Genomic DNA, 22,747 nt, shown 5'->3' with positions numbered 1-22,747 from the left:
TCCTTGAAAGTGTGGCGCCAAGTAATACGAGGACGTCCCTGTTTGCGCTTTCCTCGTATTGGCCTCCATGTCATCGCAACGATTGGTATGCGTAATTCATTTTGGCGGAGAGGGTAGAGGCCTCCTAAAAACAAAATTATCCAGGGCCTCCATTTACTTCAATCGGTGGCTCCGCCTAGATGGCCCTAGATGAACTCAGACTCGCCCATGATACATGCCAACTGCAAATTCCGTATCACGTTTCTAGAAGAATTGTTTCTTTAGAATGAATGAAGTAGAGAACTTCACATATAGTGGACAAATGGTCACCTTATTGTCTAGTTATATTTTACCATCATTAGGTCTATATCCTAAAAAACTATACATACTATAAAGAAGGATGTTTACAAACAATGAACAACTACATGTATTATATTTTCTGGTTTTATATTTCCTGTATTATTTATTTCATCATTATCATAGCTAACAAAAAAATTACCACGCAAACATCACGTATGCAGTCTAACGAGCACGCTTTAACGTCGGACAGACTGTTCAGGGAGACCATGATGGTAAACGTGTACATTTAAATGTTAAGAACTGATAGATTTGTGTTTCGTTTTGCTTTTTTCAGCAGTTTCGTAACAGAAGAAATGAAGCAATCATTCGAGAAGAATTTAAAGCTTTATACACTTCTTTTTATATAGTCTAGTGCGCCTTTTGGTTCGGGTTTCCGGTATCGAAGTAGGAGAGAGGAAAAATTACCATCACTTGTTGGAGAGAGAGATAGAGAGAGAGAGAGAGAGAGAGAAAGAGAGAGAAAGAGATTGAAGTAGTTAGAGAGACAGACAGAAAGAGAAAGATTGAGACAGAAAGAGAGAAAGATTGAGAGATTGAGATAAGAGAGAGAGAGAAAAATTGAGGAAGAGAGAAAGAGAAAGATTGAGGCAAAGAGAGAGGAAGAGATTGAGGCAGAGAGAGAAAGACATTAAGACAGAGAGAGAGAAACTGAGGCAGAGAGAGAGAGAGAGCAATTTATATATTAGGTCGGCATGTTCACTATTTGAAGATCTTAGTATTATGTAAGTCATTGTAAGCTAGTGGTATTTAGCTGTGACGTATTGTGGTTTGACCTTATCACACATTATTAAATGAATAAGTCTAAATTATGTACTTATACTGAATAGGGCACTATAATAACATGACTACAAAAAAACATTCAACAGTACTGATAACCTCCCTTGCCAAAGCAAGCGAGCAGCTATAATGAAACATTGCGAGCTACTAGTGTACACTTCTTTGTCCTTGTTTACAAATAGGAGAAGGTTTCTTTAACAACACTGGAGACCTGAGCGTAGGCGTGGTAGGTTAGAACAGCTGTGACCACTCCGTAGATCACGGCCGTGACTACGGTTGGCCACGGCACCTTCAGCCAGGAAATTTCGACCAGGAACGACTTGATCCTGGACTTGCGGCGTTTAGCGTCAGTTCTGCAGACAGGGCCTGAGGCGAACATTGCTGTATCACGACCTGCAACAGTTCATTGGAGTGAGTGCCGCTTCAAGTCATATGATATAAAACAATGAGCTTCAAGGTGCTAGGCAAGTTATACCAGTTAAAAAAGAGACATAGACCACTAGACATAGCCTGCAGTTGTACAAATACAACATTTTAAAAATTAAAAAAAAAACAACAAAAAAAAACTAGTTTATATGAAGTGTAATTGTATCAATTAGTTTGGATCAGTCGTGTAATTAAATTTGTAATAGATGCAGACTATGCAGACCAACAATAATAAATCTGTGCCATTACTAACATTTTCACCAAATGTTTTTGTTTAGCGTGAGTTTATATAAGCTTTGTAAAAAAATAAATACGACTGTCCCTCAAAGATCATAATATTAAAGCATAACTGAGAATTTATTGGGCAGCTAGTTTTGGTATGGGATATAACTTCTTTAAAATAAAAAACGTATCCAAAAATATGATTATCCCCCACGAATCTTTTTTTTTTTATCAACATAATTTCCAATTGTATTTTAAATGTTCTAAATTATAGTTTATAGGGGGGAAAAAACAACTTATAGCCCTTGTTGACATAATTTAGTAAGAGAGAAAAAGATTGGCCACCATGTAGAGCGAAACAATGACATTTACAAAAAAAACAAAAACAAAACGGTTAAACATAAACATACGGATCTAAATTCAAATTTGCTTATTTCCACATAATTTGACATGCCAAAATTTTAAAAAGTCACGCAGCCACTAGCGGATCCAGAACTTTGAAGTGGGGGTGGAGAGCGATTTTGTTCCAAACCCTAACCCTAACGCCCAGTAAACCCTAACCATAAGCATAAACGCGCGTACAGCATAGATATAGATAGATATAGATATAGATATATAGTAGATTTTTTATAAAGGCATTGTTTCTCAACCTTTGCGTAACAAGCAAAAGAAACAAATCCATGTTGAGGCCTTTCTCCTGACATCTACAGCTCATTATTCATCCTATTCAAAAAGGACCGTTGGAAAATGTTTTACTTTAAAAAAAATATTCTAATATGAATTTACAGGCCTTTACAACATTGCAAATACAACCAATTAGTAAGAGAGAAAAAGATTGGCTACCATGGAGGACAAACCAACGACATTTACCAGAAACAAACGGTTAAACAAAAACAGACGGATCTAGATCTAAAACTAACAATAGCATCACATATCACTCGAGTACAGCTACCATCTCTTGAAGAGCTTTTTCATGAAAGATGCATTTCCAAAAAACTCTCGATTCTTAAAGGCAACCTGCACCCATTAAACCACTGTTACATCAGATCTGAACGAAGTGGTCGTCTCCTTTCCATTAGGACTAAAACTGAAAGATTTAAAATTTCCTTCATCCCACTATCGGTCAGAGTGTTACAAGATCAGCTGTCGTCTTCGAGACGTACATAGAAGTCTAATTCATAAAGCGCTGGTTGTGAATGTGTCTGTGTTTCGTGTGCGAATGATGTTCGAATTTTTCATCTATACTATTATTGTACAGTAGTTACGCTGATATTGTCAATTGTAGTCAAACTAAATTTCCATTTGATTGGCTCAATAAAATTATCTTATCTTATCTTTTAAAGGAAAAAGATAAGATACCCCACATGATTAGATTAAGGCTTTGAGGATCGCCGACAAAAAAAATATTCGAAAATAAAAAAATAAAAAAAAAAACCAGCCATGTTGAGACCTTTTTCTTGATAGCTAGTGGGCGGGGGGTGGGCAAAATATTATAAAAATAGGTTGAAATATAAATAATTAGTATATATTATTAGCATAACTAATAAATTCGTATACAAATTGTGTGATTTCTTAACTACAATTCGTCCTCCCCTCCCCCTCTTCTATCGACCTCCCGCCCCCCACCCCTTTCCTGGATCCGCCAGTGCACGCAGCACGAGTTTATGAGCCAAATTTCAGTTCGTTACTGCAATGAAAAGTTGGCAGTATAAATTTTTTTTTTAAATTGTATTTGAAAGTGTGAGTTAATAGTAATAACATTGATTAATGTTAAGTTACCATTTATCACATTTGTGTTCGTAATTGACTCTGGTCTACGCTGTAACTAGTCAAATAGCCTTCTGGTATACTTACTATTTGAAGAGAAGTCGTCTAATGTACCATAGTGAGACAATTCATCTTGATACTTTGTAAATCTATACACACAAGAAAAACAATGTTACAAAGACAGTCTGTGTGGAAGCACAAACTCAAAATCGGCCCCCGAAGTGGTCCACCCAGGCAGGTAAAAAGGCAGGTTTCAATATTTTCAGAAGAACATCATAATGAAATTCTATCAAAGACAAATGACAGAGAAGAATGGAGAAAGAAGGTTGACAGATCTTGTGTAGTGCCCCAGCGGTCCATCAGACCAAAGGACAGGTGAAAGTGAATGTGAAGTTAGATGTGATCCTGATCTAACGGATGTCTTATAATGAATATCTAATTGATCTAATTGTTTTGTAAAGGGTCATACTCTTATTCAAATCCTCAAGAAAAAAAAAACATTTCCGAAAAAACAAAATTAGTTAAGTGTACTATTACCGTTGGCTAGCACTGCGGTTCACGCAATAATATGAAAAACTACTTATTAATTGTTGTTTTAAATTATGTCCAACAGGGTTAGCAAGCCTTTATTCCATCATTACAACGTACAAACTCGCTAGAGTGTACTGTGGTAGCCTACTGGAGGCTATATTCGCTCTCGTTCTTAGCCTTTCCGCTTCCCCGGGCGGACGTTTCCCACGCTGAGGTCTGTACGACGTGGCAACGAGCTATTGGTCTAAACTGCCCACCGGTTGTGACGTTGCAGGTCAGTGTTGAGGCCTTCCATACCGAATGGTCTCGGGCGACTGGAGCTGGAATCTTCTGAGAATTATGGATGTCAGTGCAAGCCTTGAACGAGTAGCAGAAGTAATACTTATATTGAATATTCACTTGGCCATTTTGTTTTAAATTAATTTTTTTTTTTTTTTTTACAAATGTAAGTTTTTAGTTTTGTTTTGTTTTAGAAAAACTGCATTATTCCCACCCCCCACCTAAAAAAAATAATTCATATTTAAAAAAAAAAATCATATCTATAAAAAAGGTATAATTATAGCCATCGTGTCAAATAGAGGTAAATATAATAAAGCTTGTCTTCGAGTCCGAAGATCAGTGAGGAATACAGTATTTCCGGTGGCTGCACTGCCCCAACTGTGACCTACATGTTTTGCCACATCCAGGGCAAGCACTACCATTTTCCGCAGGTGGTCGATTTAGTTTTATATTTTCGCCGTCTGCGTCTGTCCTTGGCAGCGGATTTTCTTTTGGTCTCAAATGTGTATCCCGCGGCCTTCGTGAGTGACCTCCAGCTGTCTCGTTCTGAGGCCGCATGCAACCAGGTGCTCTCTTCTATGTCAGAGGTAAATATAATGCTGGTACATATTTACAAAGGGGAGTAACTTACGGACAGATATTTGTGAAGTTATCCGGAGTTTTTGGTGTAGTCGAGGGATGGAACAACTTAAACATGTCCTTGAACTTGAAGTCTTCAGATGGGCGGCCCATATCTGTAACAGTAGGAAATCAATAGTAACAGACTTGGTCGAGGAATTAGTGAATGGAAATACTAAACGAAAAACAAATTTTAAATACTCCGGAAGTTGTAAAGGCACCATACATATATCTAGAAGATATATTTATATAGAGGGGAAGAGTAATCAATGAAACTGTGAAAGTGTGAGAGTGGTAAGGTCCCTATTTTACTAAGTCGATCCAAAATTTCTGAAGAGATCTAAAAACATTTAGAATATTGGTCACCTTTCATTCTAGGGATCCATAAGGCCTACTTCTCAATTAGATCTATGTCATTAGATCGTGGAAGAAATCGTCAGAGTTAGTCAAGAAAATAAACGAATGTCGCCATTTAAATCTCTTATAAATGTGAACGACTAGATCTAGATAATATTGACATACGAATGCGCCTAGGGCCTAGGGCATAGACTAGATGTTAGATATATCTAAATCTAACAGCTCTACTTTCTAAAGAACGCTAATAACTAAGTGAACTAAGTCTAAGATAACTAATAAATAAGATTATTATATATTAAACTTAGATTAAACTTAATATCCTTAGTATATGAATAGTAAAATGTTGACAATGAGGTTGAAAATAGAAAAAGTCAAAGTTACATTACCAAAATGTAAGTGTACATCTAGTGTTAGTAACATTGAAAACCCAGAGAACATAGCAATTAATAAAAACAGAGCGGTCCACTCCATCGCGACACTAGGAGGAGGTGATGTGCTGATGTTTGGGACACATTGGATTCACAATTTTGTAATACCAAGGTGACGTAAGAAAAAAGTTTTTATAATTTAAATAAAAAGTTGTACAAAAGCTGAAAGAAACGACACGAAATGAAACATTCAATAAAATACTTGGTATAGAAGAAAGATCGGTAGGGCTAATCAACATGATGATCCTTTTTTCCATCACCGAAGTGAAACAGCTCACCTTCGACTTCAGCTAACACTTAGTCTCTTTAACCGTTTGGGCACCACACATGCTCTGTCGACCACGTTTCTCCATTCCTCTCGTCTTTTGTCTTGGATAGAATCTTTTTCAATAACATAATAGTCATCTCTTTTACGCGTTCTTCTTACCAAAGCCCTAGTCTGTGTGATGAGCATTCTGATATACGGTAGTAAAAAATGGCCAATCTACCCTTAGCAGGAAAAAAAAAGCTGAATATCTTCCACCTCTGATGCTTAAGGCGGATTTTTTTACATAAGAAGGCAAGATACAATCATCAGTGGGGAAAAGCAGAGAGCAATGTGCCAGGACATCCGCGCTGTTAACAGCAGTAGACGCTTTGACTGGCTTGGACATGTTCGCAGAAAGCCACAGATCGACTCCCGCAAGACATTCTGTATGGTCATCTAATAGCAGGCAGGAGAGCCGCTGGTCGACCACTATTAAGCTATACTGATGTATGCACACGCGGTATGAAGCTCTTCAAAATCGACACCAACAGTTGGGAAAATGAGGCACTGGATAGATTCAGATGGAGAGCGAACATAAAATACTCAGAAAGGCATAAAGGCGAAGGCAGATTCTTCTTCAATTCCACATATTATTAGTTCAATTATAGAATGGCCCTCATCACCAATCGTAAACAAACAATTTTTAGTCACGTAATCATATTGATAAAACAACGGGAAAAAAAAACTGTCACGTGACAGCCACTGTGTATTAAAATTACATCGTAATTTGTATAGAAGAGATAGAGAACCATGTGGCAAAATGTTGTTTGTTTACGATTGGTGAATGAGGTCCATTGAAAGGGTTGCCTGAATATGCCATGAAAATCAATGAGTGGCAGAGTTTGAGTCTCTAATCAACATGGATGGCTCGACTGTCCAGCGGTTATCTTGGAGTTTGATTTCAAGGCCTCCATTGGCTGCTTTTCATCCATGTTAACATCAGAATTCAGTCCGTGTATTGGAGCTATTTACACAGGGCGGAAAAAAACTATAAATAGCATGGGTTCTTTTAGGGATCTAGTGTACATAAGATTGGACGTGATGACAAGCTATGTCTTTTTTTGTAAGTCAAACTTTCGAAGCATTCTCTTCAAGCACAAAGAATTTCAACATTGAGGAACCATTTGACCTTCACCCTTTGACAGTGGCGCTCAAAGAAAATCTATCCCATCCAGCACTGCTAATGTTTTTGTAAAAGGGTGCTATTTTAAAAATACTTTGAAATTCGGCATTTTAGAACAATAGGCTAGTGCATTCATTAAAAAAATACACTCAGGATTTTAGCTAATTTTCTTTTTTTTTTAGTTGGCAATTTAGCGTCCTTGACATTGTTTAGGTCATCGTGAAGATCTCCAATATTGTTTGTCAGAATGAAGAAAATAATTTACTGTTTCAGATTTTCACGAAACATTTCATCAATGACCCTATTGTAAAAGATCACAGTTGGCAACTAAATAATACAAATAGTTTATGCTACAAGCGATAGAGATTAAGATTCTACGGCGCTGAAAAATTCACAGCACACACAAATATCGTAACCATTTTGTTAGACACTTTTTGACTCACCATAGTTGTCGGACTTTGAACGTGACACTTAGTGAGGTCAGTGATTATTGCGTTCTAGTTTATGTATGTTATTTTTAGTCAGCTGGTGCTGGGGGTGGCAACATCGCATTGCGGACAGAGACTGGACTGTGGCCTTTATGCATTAAACTTTATTCAAATATCTCAAGGTCTGGACTTTGTCATTTGTACTTGTTAATGTATAGTTCTTGTTCATAAGGAGTTTAAACGCATCTAATACACCCTTACAAGAAACTCAAGACATCTCCGGAGTAATCAGTCGAACTCAGCCATCAACAACAGAATGCGACAACACATGTACCGGAAGCTCAAAATTGGAACCAGTGAAATCTGCCCATGTGGAGTATCACCAGAGAATGCCGACCACGTCCTCCAAAACTGCTCTCTTTATCAAGAGGCCCGTATAAGACACTGGCCCCAAAACACCCCATTAGAAAGAAAACTATATGGAGAGCTCCCTGATTTGGAAACCACTGCGCAGTTCATCTCATGTATTGGTCTAGTCATCTGAACGCTCCAACATAACAATGAGAACAAAGAAGAAGAAGAAGAAGCCATCAACAACTACAAGATCAAGGTCTATCATAAGTTTAAAATACTTAGTTAATCCACATTTCCTATACTCTGTAAACCGTATACCGTATAGCTAACTTTTATAGTTATCCGCCCTATATAGCCTATCCTGAAGTATTTGCGACACTATCCTGGGTTAAATATGGTGGAATGCTACTTCCGGAAAAAAAATGACGAAAACATAGGGCACGCTGACGTTACGTACCTGGCACGTGCGAGTTTGGAAAAGCGGGAGTCACAGTGGCAGCCTCTTGTCGTCTGCATCGGCCGACACAAACAAGATGGAAATGATATCAATAAAATCAATACATTGAGTATCGACGTTGGTGAAGAATGAACAAGAATAAAAGAGCAGGGGGGGGGGAAATGGAGAGGGAGCAACATCGGGAAATCATTTGATTGTGTATCGATTGAATTTCGTTAGTTATATTTTCAGAATAGCACAAGAGACAGCTCTTGGTATTTGTGGCGTGCTTTTTATATAAAGGTGTATGCAGTGAAACAGCGTTATTAATATATGTGAGTATTTAGGACTAGATCTACTAATAATCAAGTGTTTAACTGAGTACTGTCAGTGTCAATTTATTATTCAAGTTAAAACAAGCAAACAAGTTTATTATATTAAAAAAAACACATTTTCGAACTATCTCTTTGCCATATGAGTTATATCTAGATCTAGATCTCAAAAAGACTTTTTACAATACTTCTATTCAAGTCACACCTTTATGGAACCTGGAACCTAGACACGGTTCTCACAAACGGTCTAACGATTTTCAGAGAAATTTGACAGTTGGTGTAGCCTATATCGTTAGGAAAAGAGCTACTAACTATTGTCCAGACCGGGCAAACTTTAGTTTGACCGTCATAATTTTTAAAGTAAAAAAAAAATAATTAAATTTGGCTAGAGAACGAGGAAATATTTAACTTGAACAAACTTTACATCTTCGGGTATTTCCGCAAGATGCCATTATCATTAGAATATTATAAAGTCTAGTAGATTTATACATTCGCTTAAACAGGATTTTTGTTTTTCCTTGAGGGGAGGGGGCATGGTTCGTGGTAAAAAAAATGTCCCTTTTAAAAAAAAAATCAAACATCCATTGGTTATTAAGAGCGAAAAAGTCGGTCTATAAATTATATAAAGGAGGTATTATCTTTTAACTACAAAAAAAGTATCTTTTATGTTTTTCCTGTTATCATTAATATTTATCGATGGTTTTCACGCCTTTTTGACAGATCATGGGCGATAGGGATAAGTCACAAATATATAATCTATGGTTAAAGGGTTGCGCGTTTCGCGCCTAGCCGAAGGTGTTGGGTTCGATTAGTCTGAAGAGCATACTATACGATCATCGCAAGGTTTTAGTTAAACTGATAACTGGAGACTTACACAAAAATAAATGATCTGTTTTTTACGTGAGTGTGTGAACAATATTCTGTTTGGATCTCAGTCTAGCATAGGAATAGTTTAGTGATATTCATGGCCCCATTCAGTTTATTAAGTAAATGCATGTCTTCAATATGATTTCATTTGCATTGTGATTGATATCCTCCACTTTGTATCTTTTTGAAATAATACAAATAAAATCGAATCGCTAAATTTTGTTTGTTTGTACTGAGCGCTCCTATTATATGAATTGATATGCTACAATAACAGCTACATTACTTTGTTACGAAAATGAAAAATTCTTTCAACTTATTGGAGATGTTCAAGTTCAACTAAGCAGTGTCAAGGATACTAAATTGGCCCTAAATGTTAACTAAACAAAAAACTTTTAAAAAGTGCTAAAATTCTAGGATATTTTTTTATGAATACACTAACCTATAATCTAAAATAACTGTCAATATATTATTATATATAACTTTAATCCTATTAAAATTGCAATAACTTGGTATTAATATCTAAGAAGGGTGGTTCTGTCAGCCTGTCTATATTCGAAAGTTTGCCATCAAATCTGGAATGAAGGTAGATGCCTTCGGTGGAGACGAGTATTCCGAAGAGCGTTGGGACCAGGGCACATTCTTGTTTTATTCCACCATTAACATTTAAACTTTCGGAGCAGACACTATTGAAGTGTTCTAATATTTTGCTGGGACAAGTCCCAAAAAGCCCGTGGAGTCTGAGAGCGCATGAGGCACCCTGACCGCACTTCCCCGTGGTGGAGGCTGTCCAGGCCTGAGTAACCTATTATAGCACTGTGCAGGACGGTCCATTGTCCTGTTGGCGCATATTACTCACGGCTATGGCCAAATTTCGATTCACGGTGCCCCCGCTGCGGGGAAGAAGAGGAAACCGTGCCTCATTTTCTGTTTGACTGCCCCAGGCTTGCTGATCTCCGTCTCGGCAGGTCTGGGAAGCCAAAATTCTCGGCCTTTGTGGCGACATTTATGGACTACGCAAGACAGCAGGGTTTCTGTCCAGGGCTTTTGCAAGAGAGGATTTGAGCCTCTCAAGCCCTCACGCAAATGGAGTTTGATGATGATGATGATAAATATTTTGGTAAAAAAAAAACTTTTTTAGCAGCTGGTGCAGACATCCTATTTCATGTCTTGTAATGTTATGCTTCATTATGCCAGGTGTGTTCCCAGGGAGATTTGCACAATAAAATTCTTCTAATATAATAGCTCCTCCTTCGCTTTAAAAAGCCGGCCGCATAGGTGGAATGGGTGGGTTTGGTCAGTTGTAGATAGACCTGCTTCTTCTCTCAGCTTTTTGTTGGTTCGGCGCTCTATCACGCTGGCCACTCTTCTTGCTTCATATCTCGTGACTCCGACACTCACAGCTTCACGCCATGGGGAGCGATCGAGAGCTAGTGCTTCCCAGCCGTGAATGTCAATATCACACTCCTTGAAGGAGCTCTTAAGAGTGTCTTTATAGCGCTTGTATTGACCTTCCTGGGAGCGCTTTCCTGCACACAACTCCCTGTACAGAAGTTGTTTGGTAAAACGATTTTCTAGCATGCAAACTACATGTCCCGTCCATCGAAATCGGGACCTTTTTACCGAGGCATTGATACTGTTCATGACAGTTCATGTTGAATCTTCTATTACATAAGACGGTGTGCAAAATGTTCATTTATTCAATTCTTTACTGTATACAAAGAGTTTGGTAATTTCCGCTGATGCCGTGTTTAAAAAAATGTAAGCCAAAATCAAAATTTTAAGTTGATTTTAAAAAATTTATAACGGTCAAATCAGAGTTTTCATTTTCACTGTGTGGCCAATTAGTTATTTGTTTTTCTAAAAGGTCAAATTTCTAGAAAAATCGTTAGAGCCATTTTCACCCACATAGTTTCATGTCAGTTTTCAACTTTTTGTTTTCTGAACCCATGAAAAGTGTGCAAGCAAAAGTGAGGAATTGTAAACATTTTTCTGTTTTAAATAGAAACCTTTTTAAAAAACTACTTCAAACTTATTAAAAGGATTTTCTTTTGATTCAGAGTTCTATATCCATGAACATCGACAAACTAGCCTAGCTTAGAGATAAAACAGTAGTGAATACAAACACTTTGGAGATAGGACTGATCTCAACATGAGTTACGGAGTAACAGAAATGTTGGCGTCTGCCGTCTGGACATCTTTGTTTCTGATGGTCATTGCTTTGTTTGAAGGTAAGTAGCTTAATATGTTTGTGGGCAATTAAAACATTTTTATTTTGAAGGGGGCATAAATTTAATATTTTTATTAACAGGGTCTGGCTTAGTCCCAATGGGCATCATTCACCAATCGTAAACAAACAACATTTAGCCACGTGATAATATTGATAAACAATTAAAATTACGTATCACGTGACAGCCTTTATGGATTCCGTAATTTGTATAGAAGATATAGAGAACCACGTGGCAAAATGTTGTTTGTTTTGTGAATGAGGTCCATTGGAACGATTGCTCCAATAGCCCCGCACCTGACAGGGGCCCCGCAATTTATATTAAGCATATCATTATCAGTCATGGCTCTTGTCACAAGCTTTTAAAGATGTAGGACTTAAAGGGTTAACATATTTAATGAATCGTATGATTCAGGTAACTTTAATTAACTCACTGGCGCCTATTGCGTATGAGTTGCTTCCTATGCAAGTTGTATAACAAATGTTGTCATAATGACATGATTAATAGTAGCTATTGTAAAAAACAATAGTAGATTCGCAATTCGTAAGGCTGGCCCTGTTTATTAAAGTAAGTAAAGTTCCCCTTTCAGACCTTGTGTCTATAGGGCAGATGATGTAAAGGTCATCTGATTCTGTGGCCTACGGTTAACGAGGGTGTCATGTGGCCAGCACAATGACCAATTGCCTTTACTTTTACTCAACTAATGTCAGGTACCCATTAGAGCTGGGTGAACTCAGAGGCGCCCGAAGATCCCGAAATTAAAAATCCCAGTCTTCACCAGGATTCGAACCCCGGATCCCGGTTCGGTAGCCAAGTGCTTTACCACTCAGCCACCGGTCCTCCCCTGTTTATTAATCATTCTCATAATATCCGGAGAATGAGTATTCTTGAGTGCCTAAGTAGAATTTATGTGATAAGCAATTGTATTTCATAAATGTCACTTGCAAAATGTCACCATTATAATGTCTATGATGTGATGACTATCATGACATAAATTGTATAGGATGCTTGTAGGCTTATTATTCGTGGCTTCTCATTCATAAGCATCATTGCAGTACTGAAACTGGATAACAACGTGACTGGAACTCGGAACTACTAGTGATGAAACGTGATGTTTATTTTTCATAAACTCAAATCTATGAAGATAAAAGATGAATATAATCCACCACCTGCGGACAATGGTTATGCCTGCGCTGGATGTGGCAAAATATGTAGGTCACAGCTGGGGCTGCGCAGCCACGGGAAATACTGCACTCCTCACCAATCTTCGGACTCGAAGACAAGCCTTATTATCGATATATTACCTTGTAACATGGCCATACCACAAAGTCAACTACTTGACTTCACAAAGCTTATTTCATCAACTAATTAAATTATAACTTCATTTTTACTTTCAATTTGATCATAAAATGGCATTACTATGATTGAAAGGCATTAGAGCAGTGGTCACAAACTGTGGCTCTCGGGCCGGATTCGGCTCTTTCACAAACACAAATAAGTGAAATGATTAGTGCAGGCTCGAAATATTATTTACTATTTTTGCTTTGTAAGAGGCATGTATGCCTACATATAACAAACACAATTTTAGAAAGCACTGATAGTAGCTCGCAATTATGTGTATAATTATTTCTTTTGCATATTTGCATAGCTGAAATACATTTCAATCATAACGACAAACAAAGCAGCGTAGGTACACATTAAAAAAAAAAATAGACTTTTGTTTCACCATCGGGCGACCGTGACGACGACGGGGGCGAGGGAGGTGCATGCAATTCTTGCGTGAGTTATTATTTCCACTAAGGCCCTACAGAGGAACATTTGGAATCATTGCCTTAACTAAAAGGACAAACGCTTGAAGTAGATATATAGCTAATGTTCTAATAGAAGATTTTGCCTTAACTCTTTCTCTCCTAGTTGACGATATCATCGTTGATTTGGCCTCATTTCATTAAATTAATGCTTGATTTTATAAACTTTACTTCGTGTTATATATAGCTCCCCTTTAATTGTATACTGAATAAAACACTTTCTGATAACAAACAAAAAAGTTATTCAAGCTTAATCACAACAGTGTAAAAAAATACTAATGAGCAAAATGAAGAATTCCGTTGGAACGTGGACAATAATTACGGAGGGAAAGAGTTAATTTCAAATTCAACAGAGCAAAAAGTATGGCAAGTGCAATGCATGGAATTAGTGATTCAGATTATTAACTCCATTATTAACTCCATTATTAACTCCATCTCTTTGCCATCAGGCATTTAAAGAATTCCTAAATGAGGTAGAGAGTTACAATATGCAGATCTTCTGCTACATTAGCAAGTTCGTTGGTTGGTTGTGGGAAGCGTGGTCGAGAGGCTAAGTGCGCTTGAACTTGGCTTGGCCTGGCTCGAGGTCCGACTCGGGCAGATTTGTGTTTACTGAGCACCTGAAGGCAGCACGGAAAAACATTCTCCTAGATACCCCCCACCCCACTGGTCCACAACTGAGATTGAACCAAAGCGCTCTGAGCATGCTATAAGCATGACAGTATCGCTATATAAAAGCCATAATTTTTTTTTTAACGTTTTGAAACTTTTCGCTTTACTGTTTACTGAAATAAAAACTTTGTTTCCTGAGAAAAACATTAATTTGAATCAACTTTAAAATCTGTCTCTTAATGTTTACAAATAGAAACAGGGCGCAGCCATGATAGCCCCCCCCCCCCCCCCCATCTGTGGACAAACTCTCTGTACACTGTTCTAAACTTCAGCGATTGTCCTCCATCCGGCGAACATGTCCGAGCCAGCGCAGGCCGTTGTCTGAGGACTGTAAAGATGCTGGGAAGACCCGTTCGCGCAAGGATCTTTGTATTGCACACTCTCTCTTGCCATGTAATTTTGAAGATCCCTCGGAAGCAACGCAAGTGGAATGAGTTTAGTTTTTTCTATTGTCTGGCGAAGGTAGTCCACGACTCACAGCATACATTCGCTGTAGTGAGCTTCTGGTTTTCCCAAATTCTTGGCCTGAGTCTAGCGAAGGTCGATGCAGCAGTGTCAATTTATAATAACAAGCAATCTTGTACGTCTAGTCTTTATAGTTTGTACTAAACAAATACCTACAAGATGTTGCAACACCAATCATGAAATGGGGTAATTCATTGCAAGAAAATAGCAACGAGAAGCGAAGTCTTTGTTGCATGAAAAACAGGAAAAGCATCTTTATGATCTTCTGCTCCATTCAAGTACTCATTGGACATTGACGTCACATAGTGTGACAATACCGCTGTGCTCGGTCACATCTACTGCTGTAACAATCGATAGGTCATCGATGAAAAACCTAGCCTTCATTGCTGTCTCATAGCCTTTGTTGATCTGGTTGCTAAGCAACACGACTCGAATATCTGCAGTCAATAGTGATCGATGTTTTATGTTCTCGAAAGAATACACATCAAAGAAAATCAAACATTTTTGTTTAGCTCTCTGCAATCGTTGGTGGCAGTATCGATATCAAAATATCGTCGAATGATGTAATGAACGTGTATCGCATTAATATTTCATTAAGACGTCTGCAGATACGACGATCGAAAATCATAATAAAATTCGTAGAAAATAAACGCTTTTGTTTTCGGGAAAACTTATTTAAAATGGCTGACAAGCGTTAACACTGTGTAGGGTAAAACACACATACAAATGATACAAACACCGTCAAAAACACACCAACGACTGCTATATAGACAGGACTTTCAAAGTATCGACTGAAAGACTTCTTATTGTAATGCATATTGGCCTCCTTCAGAATTGAAACGACTATGGTTCATCTCGTAGAGCACATTTTCGTGTGACTAGAATCCTGTTCTGGAGAGAACATTCCCATCATGGTGTAGCCAGGGTGGGGGAGAGGGGGGGGCGACGTTGTTACGTCTCTGCTTATTGGAAGTGGTGGTCATATCTATTACACTGAGAACATTCCTTCAAATAGTAGATCGTTATAGCCTAGATCAATGTCAGGGGCGTAGCTAGGAATTTGCTATCATCTGGGGCCCGGGGGACTTGACCTCTATGGGGACCCCTGCATTTTGCGTAATAGTTAATATTTAGTGTAAAAAAACACACATTTGGGGGCCCCTCTGAAGTGGGGGCCCGGGAGGATTTTCAAATTCTCCCCTCCCCTAGCTACGCCACTAATCGATGTGTTTGTTAATCGATCACGATCGAAATGTTTATTTAGACAATCTGTGCCAAGCTCTAATTAGACTTTCATAGAGGTTTGCTCGTTGGCAGAGTGATAAAGCGCTTGGATTCCGAACCGAAGGGTCCCGGGTTCGAGTCCTGATGAAGACTGTTTATTTTTAATTTCGAGATCTTTAGTGCACCTCTGAGTCCACCCAGTTCTAATGGGTACTTGTTATTAGTTGGGGGAAAGTAAAGGCGGTTGGTCGTTGTGCTGGCCACATGACACCCTCGTTTAACCGTGGGCTACAGAAAAAGGGAACCTTTACATCACCTGCCTCAATAATTTAACCTGTCTGTCCAGGCTCCGCTTTTAAAGAGCATGATCGTCTTCAAAAATAAGTAAACACTCTAGAATTCTTTTTTCTATACTTTAATACTCGTATAAAGAATGTAATAATAATATTTAAAACTTTCTTCATGTCCGTCTTTTCCGCTCCGTCTTTTTAACCTCACTTCCATTCAATACCCAATTCGCACCATTTGTCATCACACCATGCTGCGCTACTACCGTAACCCTCCCCCCCCCCCCCATGTTTGCCAAATTCGATGTACATCGAACGTCATTTCAATATCAAATAAAATACTGTTTTAATTATTTTTATATATATAAAAGGGAAATAAATATTGCAATATTGAGAGAAACTACAGTAATTAGGCGGCTCTTTCCCATACTTAAGATTTGTTTTTTTTAAGTATTTTTTTAATTACCACTATTATTAGCTTCACCAAGAAGCCTAATAGTTCTAAAGATAACAGAAGCTATGTGGAAAATGTTGTGGATTCATTGTTTCAAACGCAGGCCATAAATGTTGTGACATTTTCTTCTTCTTTGCATGTTGAATTTTCTAATGCTACTTTTTAAAATATGATGAGAGGTTGATGTTGTTGTTTTTTTCCCCTCCTAAGTTGTAAGTGGCGGGAAATGCTACAAAGAAGAATCACTTGGTGATGCAGAAGGGAATGTCTACTTTTGCAATGCTGCAGGCCTGACGCGATGCTGTACAGAGAACAGCGAGAGGACATGCTGTGTGGAAATAGCAGAAAAAAATATGTAAGTAGATTCTTTTAATAATCCATAATAATATGCGAATCATAATAAGTGTTGTTTTTTTTCTCCTTTAATTTAATTTTTAATTTTTAATTTGTTTTGTTTTTTTGGCCATTATTAAAAGAAAAGAGCCGACCCATGGCGTAGCATACGCCGCTATTTAGTGAAGGGTAAACACTTCCTGAAAGACACAGTTGTCCAAATGGGGTGGGTTTGGGCAAACGATGTGTGCGCATGCATGGAGTACGAGGAGGGCTCGGGTGCGGGTGGGAGGAGGGTTAGAGAGTCGGCGTGCGTGCGTGGTGTCTTGCATTGTTGGGCGAGAATTATATATACAGAGAATATTACTTGTCCTCCCCCCCCCCTTCCTCTTTTTTTTTTTCTGAGCCGTGATCTCTGTCGCCCCGAAAGTTACGTGGTGTAACTGTAGTCCGACGAGTTATCTTTCCATGACTTTTTCATTGAGGGTTAGAGAGTCGGCGTGCGTACCTAAATTTTGAAAAATAAAACAATAACATAAAACTAAAATGCTATTTAACCTTAGGCCAAAATTAGAATTGGCTTCCTCTGTTTGAGATCCCCCAATTCAAGAAGACATAGAAAACCAAGAACAGACGCAAAAGAGAACCTTGTGATTTATAGCAAACGAATAATTGTTTCTGAATAAAGTAACACCTTTAGTAAAAACCCATAAATTTGGAGACACTTTAGGACAGAAGACTAAAAAGTAAAGCAGTAATAATACATAAACCATAATTGATAAATACAAAAAACAAGACCTAATAAAATACTTAGAAACACACAAAGATAAAAATATATTTACTATTCGTAATAACAAAGGGTTAAGACGAATTCGTACAAGTGCTCCTTCTTCCCTAATGCAATTAGAGCATGGAATGGATTGCCTGAATCAGCCAGGAAAACCAGTGACTTAGCAGAGTTTAAGTCTCTGAAACTCTGAATAACATGCATGACTATCTTATCTTATGATATAGATTACTTTAAAAAAAAACGAAGATAATTACAGATAGATTGACACATAGAAACGCGTAGGACGTAGTTATCTTCTCTTTTGAAGGAACGTCTGTAGTGTATAAGATAATAAGATAAACAAATATAACCTAATGTTGCCAACCCGAGACTAATCTCATGGTGCTTTTGTTTTCTAGGAAGGAGCAGCTACAATTGTGGGGCATCGTTGCTGGCATGATTATCTTGATTGCAATCTTATTCATCTGCTGCAAGAATGACATAAGCTTCTGCAACAGTGATCTCACACTCAAGGAGAGGTGCTATAGATGCAGGTAGGTCATAGATACGTATACTGTTTGGTGGCACAGACTATCTTTCATTTGGCGCCTTTAAATAATGTGTGAGCCTGTGAAGTTTGTGAAGACGCTGTCTTTGGAGAGCTTCTTAAGTTTTACTTTGATACCTTTTAAAATATTTGTGTTAATACAAGTCATGATTCTCAGCCATAGACCTGCGTTTCTCATGAATATACAGGAATACGGTTATGAACTTTTGACTATAATAACTAAATACAAAACACTTTTCTCAACCATTGGTTTTATTTACAAAACGCCTTCATTTCTCATCAAGCTAACCAATATTGTCACAACATAATCACAGTTCAACCGAGACCTACCATTTTAGTAGTCCTGAACACAGTCATGTGACATGGCAACGAGCTATTGGTCTCCTCTTACCACAGGCTTCCACATCATAGCTCTGTGTTCGGGCCCGATTGGTCTAGGTTCAATACGCGCAGATACCCCGTATCCAGTGACGTAGCATCCATGGCGCGAAGAGGTTCAATGAACCCGGGCCAAAGACCATTATGGGCCACTGCGCCTGGGCCCATGACTCTTGACTAGTTGAGAACTTTGGGGTGACACCAAAGTGAAAAAATAAATGCACTTTTGTAAAATAGAATTTAAAAAGATCCCTCAAAATATCCTGAGCTTTGTCCCAGACTTCATATAAACTTAAAAAGCAGTGTTTTAAGCTTTAATGTAAGGATTTGCGTTCCATCAGGTTTTGTGAATTGAAATGGTGGCTAGACCTAATCGTGCGTTTGAGGTGACAATCGTCTCCATATCGTCCCATTCGTTTTTTGTTCTTGTCTGTTTCTAGTTATACACTTATGGGTAGTACAGGGATGGTGGGGGATGGAGAGAGTTTGGTTAAGAAGTAGGGATAGTCCCGAGTGTCACTAATTAAAATTTCGATACAGCTGCAAATTATTCAATTTTTTCAAAGCTTTAGTGTGTTTTATATTTGTTTTGTATTTAAAATATGTAAATACATCCTTTAGTTCTCATATTTTACTTTCGATTTCTTAATTAACAAATTAATACTGACATCTTTTCAGTCTATGGTGATTCTAACAGAACTTCAGGACCTCTCGGTGTCTTGCTAAAATACTGGTACTTTAGGACATCCATTCTGTACCATTTGTCTCTTTTATTAGTGGCAGAACTCTAGACAAATACAAAGTTGATACCAAATTCGTGTTATTTTTTTTTTGTTGATACTGCTAGTGATCTCCTATGACGGAACATCCGAAAGAAAAAGAAATTAGATAGTCATTTCTAGGTTTTAATATTTGTTAGAATCAGACGTCAGCAGACTTTGCTGAACAAATGCTCCAAGTAATTTAAAAAAATCCCCATTTATCCTTAACTAAACTGCAAGGCTTAAGCTATGATGGTGCTTAAAACATGACTGGATACTACAATGGCATTTAGGCATTGTTTCATCAGAAGAAGCCGCTCGCGCATTAAGAAATAGATGCACTGGTTTCTTACTTTGCTACTTAGAAGGGCAGAAAAATGTTAGTCAATAAATATTCGATCTATTTACTGTTAAATAATGGACGTAGAACTAGATAATAGTTTGTATCAATGCTTCAAAGTTTTACGTCTAGAAGTGTAGAATGGGAACTAGAACTCTTCTTTATATATCTGAAGCTCCGTGTACTCGTTTCATTCTGTTTACAATTGTACAAACATTGACTTCGAATTCGTGTTAGAGACTTTTAACAGAGTTAAGCGTAATAAGATGATTAAAAAGCTATTCTTCTTGCCTTGGAATGTCTTTTGGTCCATGTACCTATACATTCAGATTACTCAATTGTTTTGTCATACATTGTATTTGTCTTATTGGGGTATCTTGCTACGCCACTGCCCGTATCGGTCTATTCTTGACGTGTATTAATTTAACGTTTTTTGCTGTTGTTGTTTTGTCGACCCTTATGTTTCTCGTATGTCACAAGATTTCATCTCTATATCTTTGTATCCAGGAACAGAGGTAAAAACAAGAAAGCCCACACACTAGAAAATGAAAAACCTGGCCAGTACTATGACAACCCAGCCGGAGATTTTGGCGACGGCCCCAGCAACAATTACTACGAAAAAGATCCGTACAAATTTCCACCCCTGCCTCCCATCGAGGAACTGAAAGGCAACAAAATGTATTCTAATCAGTCTTATGCCTAGTACGCGGGCGATAAGGTTCCTTTCATTTGAAATCATACAAAAAAAACATTGGTAGCCTACTTGAAGGAGAAAATTATGAATTCTGTATTTATTGATTTAATCAGGAAGTTTATTAGTAATCACGAGAAAACCTCAGGAAATAAAATGTGGACAACTTTGAGCCCACGAGAAAAAACTCAGGGGAGAAAACAAAAATGTTCAAATACCAATATGGTTTATTTTTAAAACAAAAATTGGTGAAATATTACCAACAGATCAAAAGGGTACTTTGAAAAGTTGATAGAGCAGAACAGTAGGCCTTAGCATTTCTCTTTAATGATCTATTATGGGCTTAAAAAGTGTACTGGTGCACTAGTGACTTAGATATATCCAACCATCGAGTATGTCGTCTGATTAAAAGTGTTGTCATTGATTAGAATTATCACTCAGTGTATTTACAGACAAGGCTGTGTGTGCTAGCACATGGCTTCAAAGATTGTAATGTACGTATTGCATTGATTGGTATTTGTCACATAGTAATTCTTTTTCTTGTATTGTACATTTAGTGCTGATTGGTCTTGACCTTTTGTATCATTTGGAATCATTTTCCATTAAAAGACAAGTCTAAGTACAGCTTTAAAGTCAAGACTTAATATCTCATCCAAATGGAGTTTGTTACATACATAGTATCTAATACACATTGTTAATGCAATTGTTTTGTCACCAAGGGATTGTGTAGTTATTCTAAAGCTAAAACAAGAACCCTGGAATAGAATTATTTTTTTTCTTAAGGATGACCTTTTTTTTTTGAAATTAGATGTTTGACAGTCAAATTGGAATGGTGAACTGCCTGGTTTTCTGGTATGTGCTTTGGACTGTCACCATGATGGTCCAGAGTTTGAAGCTTGTTCACTTCCATCCCTTGCTATCCTAAAATGTGAAAATCTTTATTTCAGACAGAATGTCCAATTTATAAAACAAAACAATGATCTTTTTATTATCTAGATATTACTGAAAAAAATTGTGTTTTTTTTTTAAATACATTGTTATACTAAATTTATACTTATATATATACCTTGTTATTGATGATGTGTGACATGTATTTCTTACAATTCATTGAATCAGTTTGAAACCAATACAAACATTGATAAATTAAGCTAAATTTCCTATCATCTAACCATTTAGCTATTGTGTTTTATAGACCTCTTAGATCTACATTTGATATTTTTTAAAACAAGTGTAAACCATAACACATCAAGTATAAATGAAATTGTATACAGAAAAAAAATGTGATTCTTACATCTATCCCAGCTGAGAAATGACACTTATTGTAAGCCTATCATTGACACCAACTTGTTTTATTTCTAGGACGCTATTAACAAATTTATGTTGTTACTGAAACACACATGTGACTAAAATGAACCAACTGCAACTAGGAATATTGGAAGAACTATCCAAACATATAGATACTTGAGAACTCATATCTGATGTTACACATAATAGCAGAGTGTGTTGTTAACTAAAAGCACACACACTAACCCTAACCCACACTTCAATGAACTATTTAGTGTCTAAAAATCTTAATTAAAATAGTCAAGTTAAGCACCCCTTGAAGACCTTCCAGTCTTCACCAAGAGTCAAGCCTGACACCCCTCAGCTCAGAAGACAAGAGCTTTACCCACCACACCCCCTAATTGACATAGTCAACTTGGATTTTAGAAAAGTTTTGCTCCAGGATCTTTGATACTAACAGTAAATAGTCATAGCCTTCTCAAAATGTAAAATATAGTCTTCAAAAGACATCTAAACTTTACTTGTACTTAATAAATGACTTGTTCAGACCATGCTCAATTGGAGTTAGTAAAACTTCAGAGTTGAAGGATTGATATTAATAATAATAATAAATAATTGTAGCACTACTTTCATGCTTAGAGCACTATGGTCCAATGTTTTTTGTGGACCAATTGGATGGGTGGGAGGTTTTCCATGCTGCCTTTAAGCGCTCAGAAAACACAACTTTGCTCGAGTCAGGTGTCAAGCCTAGAGCCCCCTTCTTAGGTCGTCAAGCCAAGTTCAAGCGTACTTAGCCTCTTAGCCACGCTTCCCAATATTATACTATTGAACTTTATATGATGTTCCAAAATATTGTGAATGAAGATTAATACAAAAAGGGGCAATCATTTAGTCTGT

At 37.5% G+C, this 22,747-nt stretch overlaps 2 protein-coding genes across 2 annotated transcripts; one reads left to right on the top strand and one right to left on the bottom strand.

Moving 5' to 3' along the window:
• Nucleotides 1-411: 411 nt before the first annotated feature.
• Nucleotides 412-5,847, bottom strand: LOC106072334 (uncharacterized). Its single transcript, XM_013232693.2, has 4 exons — nucleotides 5,703-5,847; nucleotides 4,973-5,075; nucleotides 3,619-3,680; nucleotides 412-1,509 (listed from the first exon to the last, which is right to left on the bottom strand). Exons 1-4 carry the CDS (start codon nucleotides 5,785-5,787, stop codon nucleotides 1,289-1,291), a joined length of 471 nt encoding a protein of 156 aa, XP_013088147.2. The 5' UTR covers nucleotides 5,788-5,847; the 3' UTR covers nucleotides 412-1,288.
• Nucleotides 5,848-8,563: 2,716 nt separating this feature from the next.
• LOC106072332 (uncharacterized) lies at nucleotides 8,564-21,619 on the top strand. The gene is made up of 5 exons (XM_013232692.2): nucleotides 8,564-8,727; nucleotides 11,649-11,819; nucleotides 16,937-17,081; nucleotides 18,248-18,382; nucleotides 20,383-21,619. The coding sequence occupies exons 2-5, from the start codon at nucleotides 11,741-11,743 to the stop codon at nucleotides 20,576-20,578; spliced, it is 555 nt and encodes a 184-aa protein (XP_013088146.2). The 5' UTR covers nucleotides 8,564-8,727; nucleotides 11,649-11,740; the 3' UTR covers nucleotides 20,579-21,619.
• Nucleotides 21,620-22,747: the final 1,128 nt, after the last annotated feature.

This window comes from Biomphalaria glabrata, chromosome 10, assembly GCF_947242115.1.
Source record: "Biomphalaria glabrata chromosome 10, xgBioGlab47.1, whole genome shotgun sequence".
Lineage (NCBI taxonomy): Eukaryota > Metazoa > Mollusca > Gastropoda > Planorbidae > Biomphalaria > Biomphalaria glabrata.
The sequence above is the reverse complement of the archived record's forward strand: the minus strand, read 5'-3'. Positions and strand labels throughout refer to the sequence as shown.